The sequence below is a fragment of the Dermacentor variabilis genome, chromosome 6 (assembly GCF_050947875.1).
Source record: "Dermacentor variabilis isolate Ectoservices chromosome 6, ASM5094787v1, whole genome shotgun sequence".
Lineage (NCBI taxonomy): Eukaryota > Metazoa > Arthropoda > Arachnida > Ixodida > Ixodidae > Dermacentor > Dermacentor variabilis.
Genome location: NC_134573.1, coordinates 183,309,569 through 183,329,972, shown reverse-complemented (window position 1 = coordinate 183,329,972; position 20,404 = coordinate 183,309,569). Strand labels below are relative to the sequence as shown.

The 20,404-nt window shown below is 48.0% G+C and overlaps 1 protein-coding gene across 4 annotated transcripts in view; it reads left to right on the top strand.

Moving 5' to 3' along the window:
* The window catches only part of Isha (Insulator su(Hw) mRNA adaptor), a 150,473-nt gene that overhangs the window by 11,399 nt on the left and 118,670 nt on the right, over nucleotides 1–20,404 (top strand). For 3 of the 4 annotated variants that reach the window (XM_075697020.1, XM_075697022.1, XM_075697018.1), the window contains exons 5-7: nucleotides 4,107–4,255; nucleotides 4,355–4,399; nucleotides 5,432–5,614. In XM_075697020.1, coding sequence (XP_075553135.1) covers nucleotides 4,107–4,255; nucleotides 4,355–4,399; nucleotides 5,432–5,614 — 377 coding nt within the window. The remainder of the gene's footprint in view (nucleotides 1–4,106; nucleotides 4,256–4,354; nucleotides 4,400–5,431; nucleotides 5,615–20,404) is intronic. The other variant, XM_075697021.1, reaches the window with a different exon arrangement.

Genomic DNA, 20,404 nt, shown 5'->3' with positions numbered 1-20,404 from the left:
CTGTTCTGACGGGTCTGAAGTGGCACATTTGTTTAGTATACTTAGATTACGTCGTCGTGTTTGCGGCGACCTTCGAAGAGCATCTGAAGCATTTAGAGGTGGTACTTGAGGCGCTCCGCTCCGCTAATCTTACACTAAAGCCAGAAAAGTGTCACTTCGGTTACGAAGAGTCGAAGTTTCTCGGTCATGTCGTAAACACCGACGGCATCCAGCCTGACCCAGACAAAACATCTGCTGTTGCTGCTTTTCCGACTCCTCGTAACAAGAAACCAGTACGCCGCTTTCTCGGTCTGTATGCGTACTATCGTCGCTTCATTGCTAATTTCTCCTGGATCGCTGAACCACTCGTACGCCTCACGCGAGAAGACACACCCTTCGTTTGGATGGATGAGCAGGACGCAGCTTTCACCTAGTTATGGCAGCGCCTGCAGGAATCACCCGTCCTCGCTCACTTTGACGAGGACGCTGACACCGAGGTGCATACCGACGCAAGCAACATCAGTCTTGGCGCTGTACTTGTTCAACACCAGGAAGGCGTCGAGCGAGTGATCGCTTACGCCAGTCGCACCCTTCCACGTGCCATCAAGTACTCCACCTCCGAAAAAGAGTGTCTAGCGGTTGTGTGGGCCATCATGAAATTTCGGCCTTATCTATACGGTCACCCTTTCAAGGTAGTGACAGATCACCATTTCTTGTGTTGGTTAGCCAACTTAAGAGACCCGTCCGGACGACTTGTTCGATGGAGTCTCCGTCTGCAGGAGTTCGATGTTACCATCGTCTACAAATTGGGCCGAAAACACAAAGATGCGGACATGTTGTTGCGCGCTCCCGTCAAAACTTGCGATAAGGACATGGACGAAAACGGCGCATTCCTTGGGGCCCTCACCGCACCTGACCTGATCAGACGGCAGCGCGAAGACACCGAAATGCGCTCTCTCATCGATCACGTAGAAGGCAAGCATGCTACAATCCCACGACACATTTCTCGCAGTCTCTCGACCTTCTGCCTCCGAAAGGGTGTCTTCTACAAGAAAAACTCCAGTGCCAGCGACAAAGAGTATGTATTGGTCGTACCTGCCACCCTCCTTGATGACATTCTCCTAGCCTGCCATGATGAGCCCACGTCTGCACACTCGGGATTTTCAGGTACTCTTGCAAGAGTACGCCAGACGTACTACTGGCCCAGACTTTCTACCACAGTGAAGCGTTACGTGCAAAGCTTCTGTGAGTGTCAACGCAGGAAATCACAGTCTTTGAAGCCCGGGGGGTTACTCCAACCCATCGCACCACCTAGCGCGCCGTTTGATCAAATCGGCATGGATCTTCTGGGACCCTTTCCCTTGTCAGCCAGCGGAAACAAGTGGAATATTATCGCCACAGACTATCTAACATGCTACGCCGAGACGAAAGCTGTACAGCGTGCCACGGCCTACGAAGTTGCCCAGTTCTTTATCGATCAGATAGTCCTAAGACATGGTGCCCCATCACATGTCATCTCCATCAGAGGAACTGCCTTTACGGCCCAACTGAGAGAGGACATATTCGAGCTGAGCTGCACGCACCATAGCAAGGCCACTGCCTATCATCCGCAGACCAACGGACTGACGGAACGGCTAAACAAAACCATTGCTGACATGCTGCCTATGTATGTAGACGTCCAGCATAAAACATGGGATGAAGTCCTGCCGTACGTTACATTCGCGTACAACACCGCCATTCAGGAAACAACACAATTCACATCGTTCCGTCTTGTCTACGGGCGCGAGGTCCAGGCCACGCTAGACGCAGTGCTTCCGCATGGCACCGACGCATCACTTCCGACGCCGAGCAACTTACTCAACACGCAGAGGAAGCGCATACACATCACAAAGCAGCAGAGTACAGACGCACGACGCTACAACCTTCGACATTGACAAGTCGAGTACCAACCAGGTGACCAAGTCTGGGTGTGCACTCCAATCCGTTGCCAGGGCTTGTCTGAGAAGCTTCTGAGTAGATACTTTGGACCCTACAAAGTGATATGCCGCATTAGTGAAGTGAACTATGAGGTCACTCCCGACAGTGCCGCGTCAACTCTGTGTTGACAGCACCACTCAGAGATAGTGCATGTTATTCACCTCAAACCATATTTCGCGCATTAAGGCGGCGACAATCCGATCTCATATGACTTCCACACTTCCACTTTCTTTTAGTAAGCATCGGGTCGATGCTTTTCTTTTGGCGGGGGAATAATGCCATTAGGTGTCACGAACCAGCGCTGAGAAAGAAGTGACTGGAACGCGCGCTCAGCAAGAGGTAGGTGCTGAAGAAGACGCTGAGGGCGCCGGCTTGAGTTTTTGTACGCCATCTTCTAGAACTGCCTGTCTCGTCGACGCTGGGTACATCTTTAATTGTCTTACCGTGACAATATAATAAAGTGTGTTTGTGTGCTGTTTAAATGTAATGGAATTTCGTGTCCACTGCAAAGGAATGCTGAGACATTAAATGGAAGCTTCCACGGGTGCAGATGGCCAAATGATTGAATTACAAGCGGCTGCTTGCAAATGCACCTCTATAATCATGCGCAGTATGACAAGAGCAACTGCCGAAGGGGAGACGCATCATGTTCTATATAAAATCCAAGTGCGATAAAATCCTATCGCGGCCCGCACACTTTGTGCTTTAGGTGTGAGTGAAAGTGCGAGGTGGCTTCACCTTCAATATGATGGCTTCACAAGTGCCGCCTTCCTGCACGAGCAAAGGGAAAGAGGGGCAGAGGTGCTTGCTCGCGGTAACGTGATCAAGCGCGCGTGAAGGTCGGCGGGGTAAGTTGGCGCTTCGCAATTTCTAGCGTGCGTCTTGGCTGTGGCTGTGCATGGCTGTTAGCGTGGCTCAGTGCATACGCAGCCGCGCACCCTGCTTTAGAGGTAATCTGCTGCGTGTGGAAAGAGTGGGCAAGCCGAGACAGAGTGGCATCATGTTAGCCGTCTTCCCGTGCGTTTAGTATTGGAGGTTTGAATCTCGAGTTTCGGTGACTCGATGGAGCGAGAGGCAGATCAAGCATTCGCTCCCCGCAGCCGCCGCTTTCCACGTTGGCGTCGTCCCAGTGCAGGCGACGCTATCAGCTGTGGGGGCGGAGTGCAGGAGAAGGCTTGGCTCACTTCGCCTAATTTGTACCGCTGATGTGAAGATATTGTCAATGTGTCATGAAACCGTAGTATTCGTCACCGACTCCCAAATTCATGCAAATAAATGCTTTCTCATTCAAGTTTACTTTCTTCAATTGGCTGGGAATTCGGAAAATTCTGCGGCCCCTTTCTGTGCAAGAAAAATCGATCGGTGACTGTATGTAGTTGCATAAAAAATTGAATTTCATCCAGTGAAATTTCAATTTAAAGCACTTCGTTATATCGAAATTAACTGTATAAAGGAACAAATGACAAACATGGCTATGATAGTTTGGCTACAGTCAACTACTGGATTGACTAGGCTTCGTTAATTATGGTTCGAGCGGATGCTGGAGGCATGGCTGGGGATCGTGCTGGCAACAAGTTAAAACAAAAATATCGCTCTTTCTGCTCCATTAGTGGCTTAATTAGCATTCAGTCATGCAAGCTAACTCAAAATCTAACGGTATGCTCAAAAGTGTTCGAAATTTCAGTCATCCTTTCAGTGTGTGGTGGCAGTGCCACAAAGCTGTTTGAGCATGTCCAAATTATCAATCGGCGACTCTGCTTTGTGGCAAGATGTGCTCAGGTAATATTTAGATGCAATGCTCATCATGTGCACCTGAGTCACTTACGAATACATAACGATTGCTGCTGTAGCAAAATATTGCTTATTCACATTTCTCATAAGGCTGAGAAAAGTTACACCCCTTTTGTTACTCCAATTGGCCCCACTTATTAGCCCCACTTCATTATAGTTTATATGTATAAATGGCTACACCTTTCAAATTTAGCTTAAACGAAGTATGCCATAGTGTGGTGCCCCTTAGTCTTCTTACTTTCATCTGCTACAGTATGTTGGTGGCCCAGACCTCATCAGCCTGACCCACCTCCCATGCTCAAACATCCAGCCTCCATGTTACTACGCAATCACATTTTGCCTCCTGTTTTTGTTTGTAGGCGACTCTGCTCAGAGCTCAGATGTGGTGGCTGATACCAAGGCGAACAAGAATTCTACGGAAAATTGGAAGAGCTGGAATCATGGCAACAACATCCAGGATTCAATGTCTGGAACTGTTCAAGAGACCAAGACTTATGCTCTCACTCAGGTGCGCTTTGGCTTGCCAGCACTTTCTGAAAGTGGAAATGCCACATTTTGCTCATTTGGTTACCTGCCACAGAGGTGCTCTTTTTCGCACGCTTTTCAGTGGCTCAACCAGAGTGAAATGCCTGTGCCCAGCAAGGCATCAGAAGTGAGCGCGCTGTCTTTGTTTCTACCTTTGTCAAAAATTGGGGGTAAGCGCTGTGGCCAACTTTTGGCCAAGTCTGTTGGTTTACTGCTAGGTGATGTCTCGAGGCATTGAATCATCCTTCTCAGTGCTCTGCCATTAGCTTCAACACTAAGCTGGTGTCTGAACTCTGGCGGTTTGGAGAGTTGGGGGGGGGGGATGTGCTATATGTCAAAAACAAAAGGGGGGGGGGGGGGGTTGTGCTCTGTATTATAGGGATCTGACATACTGTAACTGCTCAGTCCTGACATGCTTGTAAATGCAACGCGCACCTGATTTGCAGGGCCAGAAAAGAGAAAAATTGAACAGCCTTGATTCTGTTTGCAACGTCCTTGTCAGAAAAGCATACAATGCAACTTGCGTGGTATGGACACGCATCCTTTGACTTGCACACAAATCTTTCTGTATGCAAAAGTCATGCTTAAGTGTAACAAAGTTATTCATGCGAGCCTGTGTGCCTTATATTAATGACAACATTTATTGAAACCGCAACAAACAAATTCAGCAATGCATGATGTGCATGCATTCAGCTGCATGCCAATTGGTTTTGTAAGCTGTCCAGGTAATCCAGGTCCAATTTGATGCTGGGCCTGTTATGACCGCTCTTCCCTGGCTGCTTCTGCGCTTTGTTATGGCAAAGAGACACACATGGAAGGATGTGCACATATAAGAACTTGGAGTAAATTATCACTTCACTTGGATGTTTACCTGGTGTGACTGCATGTGCACTTAGTTGAACAAATTTACTTTGATTGTCAGTGGGAGGGAACTTGACCATGGCACAGAACAGTGAAGCCACAGGCAGCATATGGTACACACATGCTGCTGTGTTTAGCATTATGTGATGCATTCTTGACATCTCTTTCCTTCTGTCCCTCATAACAGGTTGACCAGTGTGTAAGAAACCTCGGATACTTTCCCCTTGTCACCAGGGACGCTTGTTTGCTGTATGTATCGTTTTATACAGTTTCTGTGTTTGTGGTGCCCTTTCTGCAGGAGAATTTGAACTTGGCCATGGCAGCTGAGGCAGAAAATGCAGCCCCTCCGGATCCAGAACTTTTAGTAAAGCTTCAGAGCCTCGCATCTCAGCTGCTGACGAACAGGCCTGGGAGTTCGTCAGCTGCTGAAGACAAGCCACCAAGTCACCAGCCAGCAGCTCCTACTGTGAAGTTCAACAAGGCAAGTTGGTGGACAGCAGAACCTTTATCTTTGATGTACAGTCGCCGACCGATTTTCCGGACTCCAAAAATTCGGACATGCCCGATTATTCGGTCAGCTTCGCGGCACCGCCATTCTCCCCATAGACCATAATGTATAACAACTGCCAAAAGTTCGGACACCTTGCAACCTCTCGTCTGATTTTTCGGACACTCCTTTAGCTAACTCGGTCGAGAGCACCATGCACCGACTCTGACCGGTGCATGGTTCGACTTGCTGAACGCCATTTTTGTTTTGAACGGCGCTTCCTTGCTGCCCCACGAAGTGGCGCTACTAGAAATCCCCACTTATCATCATCGTTTCTGCCTGGTTAGATAGAGCAGCTCTGCAGCAGTTCCGGTTTCAGCTTAGTAAGCCATGTCAAGACAATCCAGCAGCTGATTTGTTTCCTCGCGCAAGACGCTGCGAGCAGGCCGCGTTTTTCGTTTGTGCGACTGGTGTCGGCACGGTGGTGTTTGCTTTGTGTGCTGTGTCGAGGTTTCGGTGATCCAACGCGGCATACGTAAGCATCGCGTCAAGGGTCTAATGGCGCCGACAGTGCCCGCGCAGACTGCGCTGGGGAATGCCGGCAAGCGGTTGCCGGGAGGCCTAAGATTTGTCGCCTTCCGATGTGCTCCCTACTGACGCGGAAAATGTTCTGCCGAGACCTGCGCAGTGGTGGCATTGCGATTCCGGACACCGTCTCATTTGACAGTTTCATAGGTGCTGACACTGCTGTATTGACATGCGCACAACTCGACGACGGCAAGATCATTCGTTAGGTTTCTGCTGCACCGCCGGACGATGACTCCGAGTCAGAAGATGACGCACCATGTGCTACGCTGCCATCGCATGCGGAGCGTGTACAAGCAGTGACTGTGCTTTCAGCCGCCAATAGTGACCGTACGACCCTCTCCGAGATTCAGGCTTATCTGATTGCGCGTAAACGGAACAGCGTGCAACGGCGCATTCACGATTTCTTCCAAGGCTACTGCCGAGCCCGAATAAGTGCGTGGAAATAAAGGATTTCATTTTTTTTTTCTTAATCTGCTTTTTCAGACACCTGTTTATTCGGACATTTTCGCAGTCCCCGTGAGGTCCGAATAAACGGTCGGCGACTAATTTATTTTGCAGTTGTGGTAGCTGTGATACTAACTTGTGCATTGTCACGTCGACATCACGTATGGTAAATTTGGCTTGCATGCAAATGAGCTGGCTGCTATGGGATTTTGCTGCAGGGTGCAAGGCCATGTGTTTGACTTCCTGTCGTAGCAGTCATACTAACATGGGCAGAGTTAAAAGTTTAGTGCATGTTAAATTGAAACCCTCTGCTACAGCTATAATATTAATGTCACACTGGCACTACTGTATAATTGATGTCCTTCAAAATTTCTGTATTAATTTGACGGAATCGTAGTATGTACTGCTACATGATTGAGTATAGAAAACTGTTTCCATAGTCTGACACCAAGTGCTTGTGCCATTACCGTCACACAAGTGGCAGTTCTGCATCCCTGAACGTAATTAGCTGTAACAATTATAAATACCTGAAGTGTACATTTTCATTGCTGGAGGGTGTCCTAGCGAAATACTCTGCTATTTTTAGCTATGTACTCGTTGCATTTGCACATTTTTTACATATTATTGCCGATTTTGTTTCAGCACTCTGGTGATATTACGGCTGCTGTTTGCAGTGCTTTTGTCACAAGGGAGAGTTGTGCTTGTTTCTTGGTATTCTTTTTCTTGGGATGTGTTTACTGCTTTGCAATGAAAGCAAACTATTGATAAGGGTGCCCACATCTGTCTATTGAAGGTCTTTGAGATCTCGATAAGAGTTACATGCAGCTTCGTCAACTCAGTAGGCTATTGACACGATCGATGGCCATTGAAGCTGCCCATTTAGCAGCACCTACTTCATTGTTGAGTTAATTACTCACTGCTTGGAAGGCTTTCGAAATGCCTGTGGAACTAATAACTGAGAAAATGAATTGGGGAGAAATGCGACATTCCTAGAATTGCCTCATTTGATGCTGCAGTTTGAAATTGTTGGTGAATATGGACCATGTAGTACTATATCTAATTGTTTGTAACTTAGGGGGTGTGCTTTTAACCCTTTGAAGGTTTTTGCTGTACAATTGCGGCGGCGGTTTTATGTCCCGCAATGTCTTTGCCGTACGGGTACGGTTTAGACTCTCCGTTTGAAATTTCGCCCCATAATGACTATGTGTGCTCACTGGGAAGGGCTGCTACCTATTAGGACTTACAAGAAGCATTTAAAATTTGTGCTACCTTCTTGGGGAGATAAATAGAACTGATTTCTAGCTTCAGCGCATCGCACAGACTGCGGCAACACTCCTTTTGCAGTTTCCGTTTCGCCGCGTGATCGCAATGGAGGCGCGTGAAACGTCATTTTTCTCTTTGTCGGCACTCTCTTGCAGGGCGGTGGAAGTTGATTTCCATCTTGATTGGCGCTGCCTTTAGCTTGTTTATCACCGCCGCTCGCGAGGTATTCTCGCTCTCAGCGGCAACGCAATTTCGGTTCCGCCACGTGATCGCAACGGAAGCGCGCGAAACGTGATTTTTCTCATTGTCAGCACACTCTCGCAGGGGCGGCGGAAGTTGATTTCTATCTTGATTTGCACTGCTCTTCGCTTGTTTATCACCACCGCTCACTAGGTATTCTTGCTCTCTCCGGCAACACGCTTAAGCGAGAGGGTGCCTCAGACCTCTGCCCAAGGCAGCCGCACGCTGAGATGTCATGTGTGCGTCAACACAACTCGTTGCTCCAAGAGGAGAACAGACATGCATTTTAGGTGTGCAGACTGCGATAAGGCGCTGTTCATAGACCCGTGTTTCAAGGAGTACCACACTCTGAAATACTATTGAACATTTTGCAGTTCTGAGTGATGCCGACACCAAAATACTGTTTCTAATTTTATTTTACTATTTATTCCAGATTTTATACATTTTGTACATTCAAGATCCACAATAAAGTAATTTGACCACCTGGGAAAGCTTTTTTCAAAATAATTCGACCCTCGAAAGGTTAAGACAACAGATACAAAAACATTCTCATGTGCCTTGCTTTGAGACATTAGGGCTCTGTCAATCAGTCTCATGTGCCAGCCAGTCCTGTAAGGTGTCATTGCTACGGATGTTGTGTTTAGCTGTACTTCATTGCATTTGATGTACATTCAAGACAATTCTATGTTTGTTTGTGAAGTAAACCTTTGACAAAACCTTTGCGACAAAAAGTGGACTTTATTAGGCACAGTACTTCTTCAAAATTGGAGCGGCCTTAAAAGAGCCAGAGTAACCTGCACTTTATAGTGGAGCAGCTTTGAAAGAAAGCAGTGCTCATTATTATAAAGATGATAGCGAGGAAATTCCCCTGATACCGATTTGCACTTGCCTCATCTCTCAATTATCGTTGCATGATACGACAGTCCCAAGGGACAGTGGAACCTCATTGATATACAGTCGAACCCGGCTATATTGAACCTGTTTACATAGAATTATTCTGTATATCGAACAATTTCTGGTCACGGTATAGTTACAATGAGTATATATAGCAAAAATTACGCTTACATCGAACAAATATTGCAGTGACTCCCGATATATCGAACCGTCAAGTGGCGGAAAAGTGCCCCCAGAAGTTGGCTTTCCCTCGCGGTAGTGGGGAACCCCGGCGGCGCGGCTCCATCCGACCGCTCTCCCTACCGTGACCGCGCTGCCTCGGGCTCTTCGGGCGAGCCGTCGACACTCCCCCTGTCGCGCATAGTGGAGTCTATTAGACCACATCCTCCCTCTTTCTCTCTCTCATCTTTCACTTCCCACTCTCTCTCCCCTGACGACGCTTCGCCGTGTTCCCTCACGGGTTGCAGAATCAAGCGTCCTTCCTTTCTTTAGATCACTATCGACACTCCCCAGCAAAAAAATGATCCTGGCCCGCCTACAGCGCTTGCTCAGACAACCAATCAGAGGCTCTTGTGCTCTCTTCGTGCTAGATGGCGAAAGTGCGAGTTGTCAGGCTGGTTTTCTGGTTTATCGTGTTTGCGCCTTGTGGGACTTCTCCCGCAGTGTTGCCGTGATGAAGCAGCAGAATTCGCCTTTCGTCGTGAAGCTCGAAATCATAAATCGCGTCGAACGCGATGAGAAGTTGGATGGCCCCGCAGCGTGCTAGATTCCGAGGAGCACTCTCGGCACGGTTAGGGCTAAAGTGACCCGACTCGCAACCCGGTGCCCGTGGCGCCCGACACGTACGCACGCCCGTGTACGAGGGGTTCTTCATACGTGCCAGTTTCCGCGTGCTCGGTGATGACTGTAAATTCTGATGAATGCGACAAAGCCGTTGCCGGTGTTGCCGAAGTTTGGAGTGAGCTGTCAAAATTTCCGGGACATTCGAATCAACGGCGGACGAGTTTTTCAGTGCAGATGATGGTGTCGCGACCACGGGAGAGCCCGGAAACGAAGACTACATCGCTGACATCGTACCGAGCACAAATGAAAGTAGGCACGTTGAGGAAAGCAACTATGGTCCTTTGCCCACATCCTCCGAAGTGATTGGTGCACTCGCATTAGTCCGGTGCTTCTGCGCGAATGCGGAAGGTTGCGGCCTCAGCTGCTCCGACTCCTTAGACAACGTGGGGAAGTGAGTGCGTCGCAGGCAGCGAAATTGCCCGAGCAGAAGAAAATGCAGGACTAATTTATGCGAAACTAAGCTAGTTTCTTCAATAAAGTGATTTTATAAATGGTATGTGCTTTTATAACATCCAATTATTTAGCAGGCTTATATCGAATTATGCTCTATAACGAACTGATGGGCGTTTTTTTGCGAGTTCGATATAGCCGGGTTTGACTGTAATCCCTTGCCTCATCTCTCAGTTATCGTTGCATGATACGACAGTCCCAAGGGCCAGTGGAACCTCATTGATATAATCCCGTTACATACGATATACCGGCACCAAAGTTCAAGAACGAGAATATAAAAATTACCCGTGAGAGTTACGCATACTTCTTTTACCGGTTCATTTGTTCTCAGAAAACACAATCTTTTGTCACCAACGTTCAGTAACTTGCCAAACTGCTATCGTATAATATTGTAACATGGTGAAGAGGAGTAGATAGAAGAAGAGGAGGACGACGAGCTGAGGAGAGGACAAAACAACATTTTAGTGGCGACATCATCGCGACCTCTCATCGATCACTGTCTTCATCTATAAATAAACATCTATCATCCAAAACAGTTTTTGGTTGAAGGTGCTGGGTACCCCCAACCACCACGCAACACAGACGTCACGGTTCTCCAACCTCCTGATCTGCGTTGAAGCCGCCGGGTCGCTGGATTGCCCCCATTACTTCCGGTGTTTGAGATGTCCACACCGAAGGCAACACTCGCACCGAACCAGCGGCATCTTCGACCCAAACGTTGGCTAGTTCGTGACAGCGCCAACACCTGGTAGAGCCTCGCACGTTCGGAGGAAAGCCCGGTGAGGACAACAAAGAATGGCCTAGCCACTACGAACGGGTGAGCAAGCACTATTGTTGGGACAGCGTAACGCGACCATAAAACGTAGTCTTGTTTCTGATAAACACGACGCTCGTGTAGTTCGATAACCACGAGGAATCTCTGAGAACATGGGATCGTTTCACGTCCGAAATCAAAAAGCGTTTCGGCGATTCTGTTGCAAAGAAAAAGAAGACAGAGCAAACGCTCCTTCAAAGAGCTCAAGTTCCGGGCAAGACATGCACGACCTACACCGAAAACTTACTCTTGCTATGCAGAACGGCCAATCCTCGTATGTCAGAGGAGGACAAAGTTGGTCATTTGTTGAAGGGAATCGTGGAGGATGTTTACAACTTCCTCATTGGTAAAGAGCTCCTAAGCTTAGTCGCGGACGTAATATGTCATTGCCGTACCTTTGAGGCTCTCAAACTGCACCGCATAGCCCTGAAGGTTGGCCGGCTAGCAACCGTAACAACTGTTGCAAGCATTGAAAACGATATCCTATCAGTCGATCTCGCGACAACCATCAGACAGATTGTTAGAGAGGAGCTATGTCGTTGCACGGAATTGAACACTGAGTTCCGTGATGGTCAACATCCATACAATCTTCCACCAGCTCCCCTTTCCATCGCTGCAACGACTGTCGAGAAGTACCACTCGAGAAGGTCAGTGAGAACGCAACAGAACTACCACTGGGGAACCGGCAACGAGCATGCTGAGGGATATGCCTGTTCAGCAACGACCTACTCGGAGCCACGGACATACCCATCCTACCCAAATGTTAGCCATGAGCCTCCCGTGTGTTATAGCTGCGGTGTCACAGGACACATCTCTAGATTCTGTCGGCAACGTCGTTGGGCACCGAGATGGTACGAGTCACAGTCAACATCCTATGGCACCGAATGCCATAACTTCGACCATTTCTGGCCTCCACGCTCCTTTCCTTCATCGACGACCTTCCCCATCAACAGTCTGCGACGGAATCACCACAGCGATTCACCCGTTTCAGACTGCAGTCTCACTCCACCGTCTTCTCGTCCACGTCGCTCTCCTTCACCAAGGCGACGTTCATCCTTAGCACCACCATCGGGAAACTAGGCTGCTTTAGATACCTCTACGGGCTACAATGCTGAGAAACAAAGTGGAAGTGATAATTGATGGTATAATCACAATGGCCTTAGTGGACACCGGGGCTATGAGATCAGTTGTGAGCCTTTCTTTCAAGAACCGTCTTCAATGCAAAGTCATGTTTTCCCTCGACACGCATGCTAAATTTCGTGGAGTAAGTGGTGAAGTATTGCGTCCCCTTGATGTTTGTGTTGGGAATGTGTTATTGGCGGACAAGTGTTATTTAACCGAGTTTGCGATGTTAAAACTCTGCACTCACGATGGTATGTTAGGGATAGACTTTCTGCAGAACTGCGGGGTTTCAGTCATTTGCGGTGCCGGCGAACTTTCGATAAATAGCGGAAAATTTGGAGTCGATGCCCGTCAAGATCCCTTATTATCAGAACTCGTGGATCAACAACCCGCTGGACAAAAGACACTTGCTGTTGCTGAGGGAGTGACGCCGTGGTGCAACACTTTCGCGATTCTTGTGTGAAGAAAAACCTACTGGTACCTAATAGTATCATATCTGTGAACTATGGTAGCACGTTTTTGTGGGTGGTAAATTGTTCTGCCGTCCCGGTGCATGTTCCCGAACACATGAAGATTGCTGTCTTGGACGACGTCACATGCAGTTCATCAATGGTCGTCAGGGACGAGGATTCCACTGAAGGACGAGCTGCCTGCCCTTACAAGCAGAAAATTCTACGCATGGTCAGCAAGTCTTTGTCTTCACGTGAACGGGACACCTTAGTGCAACTGCTTTCCCAGTATGCTTCTGTGCTCGACTTCTCTCAAGATGAGCACCGTACAACTATTCCATCCTCGCGTGCACGTCATCGCATTGACACAGGTTCGGCACGTCCTCTTCAGCAGAAGCCTTACTGAGTGTCTTCATCAGAGCACAAGATTATTGTGGACCAGGTACAAAAGATGCTGAGGAAAAATGTCATTTAAGAATCATCAAGCCTGTGGGCCGCACCTGTCATCCTGGTGACGAAAAAGGGTGGCTCGTGGATATTTTGTGTTGATTATAGGCGACTAAATGCGATTAACAAGAAGGATGTGTACCCACTCCCGCGAATTGAAGACGTAATAGACTGCCTATATTCTGCCTCCTGCTTTTCGTTCCTCGATCTACATTCAGCCTATTGGCAGATGCCTGTGGATCACGTCAATAAAGAGAACACTGCCTTTGTTACACCAGACAATTTATTTGAATTTAGCGTTATGCTGTTCGGGCTCTGTAATGCGCCCGCCACATTCGAGCGATTCCTGGACACAGTTCTCCATGGATTAAACTGAGAAATATGTCTTTGCCACCCGGATGATGGTTTTATTTTTGGCCCCACTATTGAAGAGCATAATGAGCGCCTTAGCCTGGTTCTGAAATACATAAAGAAAGCAGATTTGATTCTAAACTCTGGTAAGTGTAGGTTTGGGGAGCAATAGACGTTGGTCCTTGGTCATCTAGTCGACAAAGATGGAGTCAGACCTGATCCCCGCAAGATTGAAGTGGTCAATGCCTTATAGCCTCTGCAGTCAGCGCGGGAACCGAGCAGTTTCCTGTGACTCTGTTCTTATTTTTGCTATTTTGTCCCGAAATTCGCTCATATTGGGCACCTGTTGACACCTCTGTTGCAAAAGGATGTATCGTTTGACTGGACAGCAGTATGTGAGTCATCGTTCCGTCAACTTAAGGGGTGACACAGGTTGTGGCGACCAAAAATCGTGAAAAAAAACTCATTTTTTTTTATTGCATTTTTGGAATGTACAGCTATTATTGCATCTATATTGCTAATTTCATAGCGATAAAATCAGTATTTTAGCCGCAGTGACGCCTTATACGACATGTGCTAGCTGAATTTCAGGCGGAACTTGCGCTGAAACGGCATATTTTCCGAAACGCGCGCCTTGTTTTAGCGCGGACATCTTGGTCTCGTTTGAAAGAGGCGACTTTTCCCTTCGAATTCCCGCCAGAACGGGCCCCATTCAGCCATTGGCCACTTGGAAAATGTGTGGCAAAAAAAGGTACTAGAACGCCCTCTTATTCGTCATTCGGTGAACGTGACTTGAGCTTTCCTCCCGATGGGCGGAACTGCATGTCCATCGTCTGCTCCACACTTGGAGCCGCGCACTGCAGTGCGCCATCTTGCACCAGTGTCAACGCGATGTCTGAAACTGAGCGCAAATTTCGAACGCGGCACAAGTTTGCTGTGCAAAAAGTGTGACGGACGCTCATCGAAAACTTCAAAAAACGCTGCTCAACACTGCAAAACGCTCAGGACGCCACAACCTCAGCGACCAATGCCAAAATCGTCGATGCAGCAACGGCACGCCTAATGACTGCATCGGCTGCTGCGGATACTGTGACAAGTCCGCCTGCCGTGGACCCTTTGACCAGCGCTCGCGTACGGCAAGATACGATCTACCGGCAACCCTCCAAGCGGGAGGAGGAGGAAGCGAAAGCCAAAGCAAAGCTATCAGAGTTGTCTTCCGCTTCAGCGACAGAGAGGAAACACGAGTTCGTGGGTGACAGTACCGACGATGCACTTCGCCCGCCTGATGGGACTACATTTACGATTGTGGATTTGAGTGCCGTGAACACTTTATTAACATTTGCAAACTGCAACATCTGCAGTGGTGCCTTAGAAATCGTCCGAGACAAGCGGGAATACGGACTCGCTGTGAAGCTGCGTTTTATGTGCACAAACTTCGGAGAGATTGCATCGGTGTGGAGCTCGCCGTGCGTTCACAGTGCTGAACGAATGAAACCCTTTGCTGTGAACGTTTTGGCTGCGCGTGCCATGCAGGCAACGGGGAACCGACAGACCGCGTTCAATGACGCTTGTCTCGTTGATGGGCATCAGTCGTCAGGCTCTTCACACGAAAATGTGCCAGAGCTATGTGAAGACGAAGTTGACGCCAGCGGCCGATCGCGCGGCGCGTAATCTGACGAGCGACTGCGCACGATCGGTTCGCGAACTTTACGCTGAACTGAACGTGGGTCATACTGGGAACATCGTTGTGTGCAAGGGCAAGGGCCTCAAAGGACATAATGAAAGAACTATGTCTAAATCGGAGCGAGCAAAGTCGCACCCTCATGGCCGAGAAAGGTAGGCGTCGAATGGCAGCATCAGCCAAGAAGTGCAAAGCATCAGAAAATTTGCGCCAGTCCCTCAAAAAGCGGCACGCAGGGGCTGGGAGTCGGCAGGACTACATGCCTGGTGCCTACTGAGCTGTTCCAGCTGTAAATTTGTAAATAACGTAGGGATTTGCACATTTTCTCACTTTTCTCAAAAGATGTTGTTGGGTCACTTCACTAGACTGTCAGAGTGATATCTAATGATCTAGAACAGCTAGAGCACTAATTCATTTTTAGGAGAAAGCCTAATCTACATACTACAAAGTGCTGAGAGCAAAATTTCAAGTTTGTGCGTATGTATATTTCCATTTTATGAATTTTCTTTTGGTGTGGTAGCCTTAGGTCAAGGAAAGAATTCTGATCACCTGCAGAATGGCTAATTAAAATTTCATTTGAAAAGTTTTTGCAGCATTGCAGTTATTGCACATTATAGTATCTAGCTATGCACTAATATTCACTTTCTGCTGAGCAGATTTTTTTTTCGTAATCTCCGGAAACAATGGAGTGGCAGCACTGTCAATCTCCTGAACTAATGGACCTACAAGAAAAATGATTGCATATTTGAAATCAGCACAAGAAACTAAGTAAACTTGTTTATTTTCATCAGATTTGGCCATAACATGCAGGAAATAATCTCCACAACCCATGTCCTCCCTTAAGGAAGGAGGAGGGGATCAGAATTAACTTCTTTGTTTCTTGGCAAAAAGGGCTGAAATCGGCACACACACTGCGCATTGCAATAAAGAGACAAATCTGTAATTTCATTAGGATATCTTCGTTAGTTTTTGTTTTATAAGAATTTATAAGTTACTTGTTTGTGGAAAGCCTGGCACAGTAACGAAACACGATAGGGAGCTGGGAATACTTTGCATGTTTGCCCAAATGTCTAGTCTACATCAAGACAGTGTTCAAATTTTTTTTAGTGCGCTAATAATTTCTTGCTCAACATAATATGCACATGACTGTGCTTCACTGCATGGAGCCATGTAGTAATGGTGAAATAATTAAATAATGGAAGGATAATGAAACATTTCAAGACTGTCTTTAAGTACAGCACAGCTTGTGGATCGCAGCAAAACAAACTGAACCAAAATCTGTCCAGCCATTGTTGTGCTACGGTTTCCTCGAGCGAGGTGATTGACAAAAAAAAATGCAATTGAGAAAACTGGCTGCAAAGTTTTAAAAGCACTGCAAATTTATTAAAAAGCACCAGGGCTGTAATATTTTGAATCATTGCTGTCAGGCATCTTCTTACACCTTTGCCTCTTTGTTTGGTGGGCTTTGGATGCCTTCTTCAGGCGTTCTTTATCCTTTCCTTGAGCTGTCTGGAGTAGTGCATGACCACCATTTCACTGCCAGACCGAGCCTGGTATCGCAGTGTGCACCCACAGAACGCTGTTGGCATCTTGGGCACAAAGTTTTAGCGATAAAAAAGTTCATCGCGGAAACAGGCACAATAATGAGCTAACAGTCACAAAGGGCCGAAATTTGTTCTTGGCCTTGCTTGTCCACCAAACTGAGTTGGTGGACTCAGTTGTGGACACTGCGCAGAGGGAGTCGCGAATACTGCATGCCTGCGCTTCTGCAGTCGCCGTTGACACAAAACGCGGCTCCAGGCGCGTCTGAATCGTGCGACAATTCGTCTGGTGAGCCTTGAGTCACCATACAGTAGGTAGCTCGTCGACGGTTGGGGCTCACTCGCAGGCTGCGTGTCCCTGTGGCACGATGCATCGGAAACGTACACCGTCTCTGCCGGCGATGGTGACCTTCGACTTGCGTCGCCTCCAACAACACGATCTCGGTTGTTGACTCGCGCGGCCGTATGCGCAGGTGCGAGAGCCTCCGTTGGCACGTCTTCCGGTGTCTATGTCACAGGGCGATTGTCGGCTTCGCTGCTGGAATCGCACGGTGCAAGATAACGCGGCACGTTACCTGCATGTTCAGTATAGTTCTCCGCTTCTCCCGCTGGCCGCCGTCTTTTTCTCGCCGTAGGAGGCTTGCGCTTCCGTTTTCCGAAGGCATGCTTCATTTTAAAGTTCTTTTCGAACAAGCGACGACCCATCACTGACCTGGGAGCTTTCATAAATCCAAATTGTGCAAGTTTCAAACGAAGAAATACGCCGGCGTGGTTTTCAAAGCACACAACTGCGGTCCGCTGTGGTTGCCAGCTTGCCCGCTGCTGCAGCAACAACGAATGGCGAGACGCTTTTCAGTACGGCAACCAATCGGAGGCCCGCTTTCATCGCAGGGCCCGTGTGACCGCCTCTAGCGGACCCGCGCTTCTTTTGTGTTTGTGTGTTTGTTACAAGATGGCGACGACCGAAGAATTCAGAAACGGAATGGCGGAACTTCGAGCTTTCGAACGATACCAAGATGGCGGCGTTCGGTGGCGAGAAAGACGAGTTAGGGCTCCGCAAACTGTGGTGATTTTACGCGATATAAAGCTGTTTTCTCGCCGTACGCACTGATAAATTAATTTTTTTCGGGCACTTTTAGTGCGTTTTCAGTCAAACCATTTTGATACAATGTAGATTAAGCATTGCAGATACCAAAACGCGTCGTTGCCAAAAAACTATCTTTTTGCGATTTTCGCGGTCTGATCCCCGCGTCCCCCCTTAAGTTCTTACTAGCGTCAGACCCCATCCTTCGTCACTTTGATCTGTGTTCGCCTTCTGAAATTTATACTGAGGCCAGCGGAATAGGCATCAGAGCAGTGCTTGTTCAATGGCGAAACGACGCCGAACATGTTGTGGCCTATGCCAGTCGTTGCTTAAGCAATGCTGAGCGAAACTACACAGTCACTGAGCAGGAATGCCTTGCTGGTGTTTTTGCTGTTCAGAAATTTCGTTGTTACATTTATGGTTGCCCATTCAGCATAGTCACTGATCACCATTAATTATGCTGGCTGGTCAGCCTTCGGGATTCGCCTGGTTGTCTAGCGCGGTGGGCCTTACGACTGCTAGAGTATGACTTTGTAGTGAAATACAGAAGTGGCCGCCGTCATGCTGACGCCGATTGTCTTTCCCGCTTACCACTACCAACGGCAAATTCTGAAGAAGACACTTTCTATGACTGTCTGGCTGCTATTGCAGCTGAATTTCCGGACGCAACCATCTTCCAGGAGGATCAACGCTGTGACGTCAGTCTGGTACCTCTATTCGTCATGGCCCTGAATCTGAAAGCCAGTGGTGGGTTTTCTATATTTGACAACTTGTTGCATAAAACCAACCACTCTGCTAGTGACGCCCGTTTTCTTCTTGTCAGCCCGAAGAGTCTCTGTAGTGCTGCACTACACGCCATGCATGATGATCCTACATAGGGTCATCTTGGATTCGTCCGTACACTGCAACGTGTGCAAAAGCGCTTTTACTGGCTTCCCATGCGTCAAACAACAAAAAATTATGTGGCTAGTTGTGACGAATGCCAACGGCGGAACAACCTTCGACCATCCACCTGTGTCTTCTGCAGCCGTGGATTCCCCCTCGCGCACCTTTGAGCAAGTTGGCGTGGACCTCCTGGACCCATTCCACGATCATCAAATTACAATCGATGTATCATTGTTTGTGTAGACCACCTTACACGCTACACAGACCGCGGCAGTACTGTCATCTACCGCTGTTTGCGTTGCAGCTTTCTTGTTGCATTATGTCGTCCTACGCCACGGCTCAATTGCATGATCATAAGTGATCCTGGTCGTCAATTCGTGGCCGACACTGTTGAAGAGCTGGTTCAGCTATGTGGAACACAATTTCGTCACTCAATGCGGTGCCGTCCGCAAACCAACAATCTTGTTGAACGCACGAATCGAACCTTGACGAGCATGCTATCCATGTATGTGTCTTCTAACCAGAAGAAGTGGGATGATGTGTTGCCATTCATAACATACGCCTACAGCGCTGTGAAGCATGAGACAACAAATTATAGCCCTTTCTATCTGCTTTATGCTCGATTGCCGCGTAGCTTCCTCAAAACGATTCTGCCGTTTTCTCTGGATGCTGAGGATTCCGTTGCCAAGACATGTTGCCTCGACGAGGAAGCCCGCTGAATAGTATGCATTCGCACATTGGCATCATAAAACCACTCAAAGGATTGGTACAATATTTCCCATCAAGCCATTTATATTGAAAAAGGTGACGTAGTGCTGCTATGGACCTCACAATGCAAGCTCTTGTCACGTTATGTGGGCCTCTTCGTTGTTTTAGATGGCTTGAGTGACCTAACTTACGTGGTTGCATGAGTTTTGTCTACTGATAGGCATTCCAAGAACACCCAGCTTGCTCATGTTGCTTGCCTCAAGCGCTACTTCCCTGCCACAGGACAGTGACTCTACCAGCTGGCTTCGTCTGCGAAAGGAGGATTGTAACATGGCAAAGAGGAGTAGATAGAAGAGGAGGAGGACGTCGAGCTGAGGAGCAGACAAGGCAACATTTCGGTGACGACATTGTGGCGACCTCTCATCCATCCCGGTCTTCATCTGTAAATAAACATAGATCATACGTAAAAATATGGTTTCTGGCCGCTAGATCCCGTGTAAACAAGAAAATGTGTGAGGTGCGTGCAATTGAGAACAATAGCCATCTGTTGCTGAAGCTTGACCGCAATATGTACTCGCCTGCCTGTGTCACGTGAAAATGCCAGCACGTTTTCTATGCCAGTTCCCTATTTTGGTACCAGCAAATCTCCAGGCTTGTTGTACACCAGCTATCGCCACCAACCCTATTGCAATAAGCATCTTCACCTATCTGGTTCACAACATGTACGCGGTGCCGTTGGAAGGGTACTGCATGCTTTTAATAGGCGATAACTCAAATGTACTGCCATTCCCTGCTGCAGACTACAGTCATACGATACGTTTTCCGGTCACTAGATCCCATGTTAACAAGAGGCGTGCCACCCACCGCATCAGCTTCCCCGCAATACTCGCCTGCCCGTCTAGTGTGAAAACACCGGTGCACACTCAATTCCTTATTCTGGTACCAGAAAATCTCCTCCCGAGTCGTCACACGCCACATTC